Raw genomic sequence first — 8,327 nt, forward strand, 5'->3', positions numbered from 1 at the left:
AAGCATTTTAAAGATAACTCCATACATTCATGTGCATTTTGTCCCATTGGGCTGTGATATTTGATTCATGCCATGCATCGTCGCAAGCACGAACTTTTGATTATCAATTCTGAAGTTTTTCATTTTGTCATCCGCCATTAAAATAACCGTTTATAATTGCCATTCAAATATTATTAAAGTGAGTATTTGAAGCTTCATTTTGCAATGTTTATTCATGTTTTTATCTTCATTATTTACCAAGTTATGATTATTTGAAATTTGGTAAATTTTATCTACACTTTTAATTTACCATTTTTTTGGAAGGGAGTATATATATCATTTATTATTCTAATAAAATTATATATATCAAATTTATATTTGTGTTATATTCAAACTATTTTCAGCACATAAATATATATCATTCTATCTGAAATATCATAATTGACTTTTTAAAATAGCTTTAAAGAATAATTTTGGATATTGCAACATAGATATTACACAAAGCAATTTTTGTAAAAAAAACTATTAATTAAGAAATATTTATATATTAAAACTTATGCAAAACACATTATAACTTTCTTTCTATAAAATATTAGAATAGTTATAATCTACCCTTACCTGCTTTATGTTTTGTATATGTACGATTCCTTTTGAATTTTATAACTTTTTTTTAAAATAATTTTCATCTATTTTATACTGTTCTTTAGATATTTAAAATTGATTCATTTACATTACATATTTGTAAATAACTTTGTTAATATCTTTATTAATAACGTATTTATCACAGTAATATGTTATTAGCTTTTTAATTAATTTTTTATCTGAAATAATTGTTTTATACTTTTGATAATATGAAAAATAAATATAGTAAAGATAGCAGACTTGCATAAGAATAATATGAATTAGTTAACTAACCTGATTTAGTCATCCCATTCGTCGTCATCAGTGGTATCACTAGTGGATTCTTCGCTTTCACTATGAATTGCACGAGATCGTTCAGCCAGAGCTCTAGATAATGCATCAGCCAAGCCACCACGAAGTATAGGTACTGTATTCGATTTTGCTTCATTTCGAACAGGTTTCAATTCAATACCTTCACGTATTTGTCGTAGCAACTCATCCCTTGAATCCTCAACTAATGCTGGCTTTATTTCCGTCTTATCAACTTTCTGTAAAGTAAAATATCAAATGAGGTTTCTAATTGAAACTAAAAGAGAAAACGGATCATTTCATTCCTTTTTTAATTTTCAAGAAATTAACTTGACAAATGTGTACATTAAGGTAAAAATATATTTAGACATTTGTTTGCCCTCTTTTCCTTCTTTCTTTATTCCCACTGTTTTACCATTCATTTTACTGTTTTATTTTTTCTTTTCTATATTATATATATAAATGTATTTAGAATATTAAATAAAAAAAATGTTTATGTTATCCTTTTTCATTTTATACACAATAAATTAGAAGGGTAAAGAATAACATTTTTTCCTTTATAATATTATTTACGTTATTCTATTCTTATTTAACATGCAATATTTTAAAATTAATATAATATTTAAATAATTTAAATTATCATGTAATTTTAATATTTGCTTAGAATATACTTTTTCTTTAACTTTTAAAAGCAAAAATTTAATAAAAGATTAAAAGTATAGAAACTAGATTGTTCTGGTTTGCAACAGAAATAAATCTTTTTTAGTGTGTTATTACTCGTTACCAAGAATTAAGATATAAAGAAATTAATGATATAATTTATCTAATTGTAAGTTTCAAAGGTTCAATAAAGATAAAACAAAATAATATTGCATATTTGATTTGACAGAACAAATTAACAAATTAAATAAAATTTCAAAAAAATATGGAAATATATATCAATATAATAAAAACAATTATTTTAGAAAACAAAGTCAAAAATAAAATTCCAAAAATAAAAATATAGAAATTTTATTTTCATAATCTTAATTCTATAGTGATACGAAACTAAAAATCAACTATTTATTGTTATACAAAATGAGGCAAATAAAAACTGACAAACTTTATGTAACCTCCCTAGTAAAAATAAACTACTAGTGCAGTAAAAACACTATTGAAATGTAGTAATTTTTTCACTGCACTAATAATTTATTTTTACGCTGGCTTAAACAATTAAATTTTTGTGAAAAATTGATTTTACGATTATTTGTCCTCTTTTAAACTATTATAACTTTTGTTGAAATATTTTTGCTTGCTGGGTTGCATTTTTATATGTTCTGATTTTGTTTTACGTGTTCCACTCTGTATAACATTCAGTTTCTGTGAGAGTAAATACTGTTATGCTTATTACATATATCACTCATATACAGTAATTCTACAATAGATATTAAAAAATACAAAATTCCAAAATAAAAAATTAGAATTATAACACAAAATTAAAAAAAAAAGATAAATGATAAATTTGATCATAAAACTGATTCTCAGTTAGAAATATGATGGATCACTTATACATACCTTCAAAATTGTACCGCTTCTAATAGATTCCATGAGCATTGGTCTAAGATCAGTGATTGATTCTTCATTATTGTTATTAGTAACATTTGTGTTGTTGATGCTACTTGAGTCTGGTAAAGGTGGCGGAGGCGGTGGTATGGGAATGTTTGTACCGATTTTTAAAGGAGCTGGTGGTAGAGGTGGAGGCGGAGGTGGAGGAAGAGCTGGTGCTGATGTTATAGTTGGTGGAGGTGGTCTTGATGGTAAAGTTTTATGTACAGATGGAATATTCGACAAAGCATTTAAAGGTACGCTCGGAAGTAGGCTAGATGGCACACTTGGTACAGGAGATACACCAAAACGATTTGGAGGTAAAGGTGGAGCAATGCGTGTCTGATGCTGAAACACAATATTATATTTTTACTGTTATATACATAAGTAATTATATATTATTTTAATATTTATTTTAACATTATATTCAACAATAATATTTTGAATCTATTAATGTAAAAGTACAAATGTTTAAATATATCAATAAATTATATATATAATAATGAGCAATAAGTAATAATGGAAATAAAGAGAAATATGTATTTGTAAATTTATATGTACCTAAAAGATTATGTAAAAAGATAAATTAAAAAATACAATTTTATATAATATATAAATAGAAATTAACGTAATTAAAATAAAAACATTAATTAAACTAAAAATGTTTTTATTATGTAATAAAATATCTCAATTATGTAATGAAAATTTTAATTTAAAATATTAACATTTAAAATGAGTTTTTTATTATGTCGTTGTAAAAAATAAATAATATTATTACTCTTCTCAAAATATTATTTGAGTTTCTTTATGAAAAAAAATATATAAAATTATTGCAAATATTTATTTTAATAATAAAATTTCTTTATTATGTCTAACATTATCATTTCATTATAAATTTTATAGAAAATTATAACTTGTTTAATAAACTTTATAAGTTTTTTACAATAAAGAATAAAAATTAAAAATTAATAAAGTTATTAATTAATGTAACTTATGTAACCAATATCAGAATAAAATCATAGATTTCTATACATTAACTAGATTATTCATTATCAGAATAAAATCATAATTTCTATACATTAACTAGATTATTCATTAAAGATGCCAAAATCAAGCCACTGCCACAGCTCTTAATGAGTGAAGGAGATACACTAAAAAAACACCATGTAGCACATATAGGTACATATACGTGACTTTTTCTTATAATTAGTGCATGTCTTTTTCATGTAGAACTGTAGTAGCGGATTTGATATTTTTGATGCACACTCCATCAGCTTTGCATAGAAAGAGACAAAAGTAAATTTGAGCCGATGTTACTACGTGTTACATATACGTGTCAGTGAGAGTACCATATATTTGATTATATCATATCAATATCAGTGAGTGCATACGTCAGAAGCACTCAATTTATCAACCTTAGAATATATAAACAGATCTGCCAATTAGAACAAGACAGAGAAAAATTAAGATTAAAAAAAACGAAGAATTACAGGTATATCAATTCATTTGGTTTAATTCAGTTTGATATTATTCGACTCTCAGCTGCTTGCTTTCATACCAAGTGTTGCAAAAAATATGAAAAAAAAAAAAAAAAAAACAACCACCGAAGTATCTAAAGTGTTTAAGTCTTCCTTTATCGCTAATTAAAGCTTTTTGTCAGAAAATACCGAAATAGCCAAAGTACCTGTAATCTTCTCTTTGTCGCTAATCTCGGCTGTTTTTTGTATAGCTTCATCTGTATATTCTAAGGTCAATGACTCAATCACTTTAGTCATTTATATGTGTGAGTATACAATACATAGCAATAGTTAATTCATTTCTAGCTTCAAAAATAGCGACAGAATGAGAAGTTTAATTAGTATTAGAATTCCATGAATGAAACTCACAGGTATTGTTCGTGCTGGAACAGGTGGAGGATATTCCTGCCTCTGTGGCAGTGCAGGAGGTTGACTATTTTTTGCATTAACCAATGGTCGAATATCTTCCTGCACTGCACTCATACCTCCATTTCTTTCAATGAAATCATAAATAAATTTCCGTGTGCCTTTATCTTGAAGTTCATATTCCGAAACACCAGCATTATTAAAAAATTGTTGTAATTGTGAATCTACAGAATCTAATTCCAAACCTTTATTATTTACATCCCATCCTAAGTGTGCCACATGTCTGCAAAAAATATTTATATACTTTAAATAACTAATAGACACATAAAATATAAAAACACATGATGTAAAACAAAATTTAAATCTATACCTGAAATTAGAAGGTAGGCCAATATCATCTTTAGTCAACTTGCGTTTAAGGTCTTGTTCGCTTTTTTTCTTTTTAGTTTTATACATTGAACTGCTAGAAGCACTTCTATTAACACCAACTGTAGCAGGAGCACCATTCGATAAATTACTTGATAAACCTGATGTAACAGTAAAGGATGATATACTACTTTGATTTTTCCAAGGCAAAGTAGTACTAGCTTGCATTTCTTTTGCTTTTCTTTCCTGCCTCCTTTGACGTTTAGCATTTAATTTTCCAAGAAGTATATTTCTATAAAAAAGAAATAAAAATATCAGAAGAAATTATTTTTATAAATTACTCCTCATCATATGTTTTTAATTAATCTTACTTGTAACAAACTTTTGTTCATTCTTATTCATATTAATATACCTATTTAACATACCTTAATGTAATAGCTTCGGTTTCACTTGCAAAATTAAATGCAGCCATACAATCCTCTGCTTCAAATGTATGAAAATATGACATTGGTGCTTTATAATCCATTGAATTATAGATTTCATGTTCCCATAACATAATCTTCCTTTGTAAACAATACAAGCGCAAAAAAAAACTACGTCTTGGATTATCCCTTATTAGAGTAATGATACCTGTATTCTTTTTAATCCAATCTTTATGTAAAGGAGCTTCAGTCAAATATAATTGTATAATACCAGCCGCTAAACACTAAAACAGCAATACAAATAAATAAGCAATATAAATAAAATATACTTGGCGTTGCGCCGCTACCGCGTCGCTTGATAGTATAAAAAATAATTGTGTATAAAAATTATTTTAAATTACAAAAAATATTAAAAATTTCGAATTAATTAAAATTACTCAATTGTGATTATAGGCTCGTAATTGTAATAATAAAATACAATAAAAAATAATAGATAGTCATTAAGTCAATAAGTCATTAAAAATCTCCCACGTCTGGTTGTCTTTTATCAATTGCGACAGTCTCATGACAAAGAATATCTGGCCTCAGACATGGTTCCAATAGACTGATATTAAGGACTATATCTATAGTATCATTTATAGTTATAGCTGTCCATTAAACCATATCTATCATTAGACTGAAGTGTAAGAACTTTACTGTAACACTGTTCACGCTATACTGATTAAACCATGTCTGAGGCCAGATATTCTTTGTCATGGGAGACTGTCGCAATTGATAAAAGATGACCAGATGTGGGAAATTTTTAATGACTTGTAAGCATATGGATATAAGAACAATAAAGAGGACATATGACTTCTGCAGAAACGTTCTGACTGTTTTAAATATTTAAACATGTGTGATTTTATTAATAATGTACGTTTTTTGTTAGTTATTTATGGATTAGATTGATTAATTTGCTTATTGTCCCTGAGGAAGACTGAGTATAAAGTCGAAGCTTGTTCGAATATTATTGAATATATACTTTTAACATGACTTTTGCATGATTTTATTTTGATTTATTGACCATCCTTTTATGCTCGGTTCTGGCCTATTATTTTTTATCGTATTTTGTAATTAAAATTATCTTGTAACTGTATGACAGTCTTGATAAAAAATGCTAATATTTCTGTAGTGTATAAATAATTCATATATGTATGTCATAATTTCTCTTTTTTTTTATAGAGTATTATTTCATTGCTATATTTTAATATACTTTAATATATTTTATAATTATATTGATATACATTTACTATCTATGTAAATTTATACAAAAATACAAAGTTTAAATATTTATAAATAATATTTTAATGTAAATGTATAAACAAGAAATTAAAAATGATTAAATCTTTGTGAACAAGATGTTAAAAAGCAATCATTATTTACATGATAGATAGTACATTATACTGAATAAAAAAAAGTAAATAAAAGTTGAAAACTCAACCATTTTTAAAATAGAAACAATTTTGCATATTAATACCATAATTAATATATTGGCGTCGCATATAACATGTTGAAGTTAATAAGTTGAAATACTTAATATACAAAATTTAAAAAATTATATTTTGGAAATGATTAAATTTTTTAATTATAGTTACTTAGAATTTTTCTTTTACATTGTTAGTACAGTGTGTATTATCATATATTATTATATAAATGTTGAATGTTTTTTTGACTGTATTTTTTTTGATTGTATAAATAATAAAACAAAATAATATAACTATCCTATTGTTAATCATGGATAAAAAAAAATATATTTAAAAAAAATAAAAATATATATTATATTTGTTCTGATTTCATCCTTTTTAGTACTTAACTGAATTATTACAAATTAACATTTTTATTATAAATTAATTATATGTATTTTTATAAATATAGAACCATGTATCTTTTCAGTTTTTTTGCACTTTATAAACAATTATTAATAATAATTATTCAAAATATAATTAAATAATACATCAAATGTTATTCAAGATATAGGCAAAAGTATGAAAATAGGAAATTTGAAGGAAAAGTTCAAAAACTGTTCGTTAATCGAATCAATATGTTAAATCAATAAATCAATATCAAGATATTCGCATCAATATGGAAATTAAGCAAAAAATTCTTACCTGGCATCGATTCCCTATCAACTGGAAGACTTGTTCATTTTCCTCCGGTTTTAGGAGTATCGTACCCCTATGCTTATCCGTATTGCCTGACTTCATATTATCGTCGAATAAGGTTAGAAACGTCACGTAGCCAAGTATTACTTAATATCTAAAAAGCCACTCCTTTTTTCGTACCTAAAACGTTACTTTCATTATCGTTACAACATCAACGTGTATTAATCGTCGTTTATCGTCCATTCGCATAATCAGGCATACAGTGACAATACAGCCCCAATGAAAAGGCAAGAAATCCAAAATTGTATATATTATTCCCGAACTAGGAAAAGCTTTGAATCAACTAAACTTTCTTTAAGTCTTTGATACTCTGATCACAAATACTCTCGTGTAGCTGTATAAATTCAACAGGAAAAACTCGACTTAAGATAACGATGACATCTCCTATCTATCCGGTTCGACATTCCGCATTTCTTCATGTGATGCATTTTCACCATAGACATATTCTAGATAGACCAAACATATTAAGCTGAATCCTTATGTCACCACAGTATAACCAGAGAGGATCCTAATCGGCGGCCATGTCTGCGATTTAGCTGCAACTATTGGTTAAAAATGTTACTCAGATAACTCACTTCCGGCGCAAAATACATTTTGCCGCATCTTAGGGTGCCGTCACATGCGGCGTAAAGGCCTTCACACATAAAATCCCATAAAGCCGTAAGACGTAAGCATAAGAAAATCGACCAATCCCAATTGAGTGGAGGGGTTACGGACAACCTAATACTAAGGGTGCTATTACACGAGTCGTACGACGAGCGTTGTCGGACGTAGCGATTGGCTGCCGATGGTGCTTAAGTGGGGGACTTCCGTCGGAAAGTTACTAAACTTTTGTCGTACTAAAGTCGGGTAGTGATGGACTTCATACGACAAATAGCAGACGAAATTCGTTGAAAAGTGAGGTTGTTTGTGCCATCAAGCTGTCAGTACGACTGTGAGTTGTGCTGTAGTGAGGTTACTTG

The 8,327-nt window shown here is 27.0% G+C and overlaps 1 protein-coding gene across 4 annotated transcripts; it reads right to left on the reverse strand.

Annotated features, from left to right (window-relative positions):
- Positions 1-715: 715 nt before the first annotated feature.
- On the reverse strand, positions 716-7,813 carry LOC105455074 (neural Wiskott-Aldrich syndrome protein). 4 transcript variants are annotated; one of them, XM_011698125.1, is made up of 8 exons: positions 7,654-7,813; positions 7,312-7,485; positions 5,168-5,448; positions 4,747-5,034; positions 4,380-4,659; positions 2,464-2,841; positions 895-1,148; positions 716-800 (listed from the first exon to the last, which is right to left on the reverse strand). In XM_011698125.1, exons 2-7 carry the CDS (start codon positions 7,405-7,407, stop codon positions 900-902), a joined length of 1,572 nt encoding a protein of 523 aa, XP_011696427.1. In that variant the 5' UTR covers positions 7,408-7,485; positions 7,654-7,813; the 3' UTR covers positions 716-800; positions 895-899. The 4 variants fall into 4 exon arrangements, with proteins under 4 accessions (XP_011696427.1, XP_011696426.1, XP_011696424.1 ...); XM_011698124.1 differs by having other exon boundaries at positions 7,567-7,813; XM_011698122.1 differs by having other exon boundaries at positions 7,312-7,813.
- Between the last annotated feature and the right edge of the window lie 514 nt (positions 7,814-8,327).

Source organism: Wasmannia auropunctata, unplaced genomic scaffold (genome assembly GCF_000956235.1).
Source record: "Wasmannia auropunctata unplaced genomic scaffold, wasmannia.A_1.0 LD335951.1, whole genome shotgun sequence".
NCBI lineage: Eukaryota > Metazoa > Arthropoda > Insecta > Hymenoptera > Formicidae > Wasmannia > Wasmannia auropunctata.

Bases quoted from the DNA above. Each gene is read 5' to 3' on its own strand.
- LOC105455074 (XM_011698125.1), bottom strand. From the start codon at position 7,407: ATGAAGTCAGGCAATACGGATAAGCATAGGGGTACGATACTCCTAAAA. The intron at 4,660-4,746 runs GTATAGATTTAA...TATTTTTTGCAG, and splicing joins GGCCTACCTTCTAATTTCAG to ACATGTGGCACACTTAGGAT. The intron at 2,842-4,379 runs GTGAGTTTCATT...ATTGTGTTTCAG, and splicing joins TTCCAGCACGAACAATACCT to CATCAGACACGCATTGCTCC.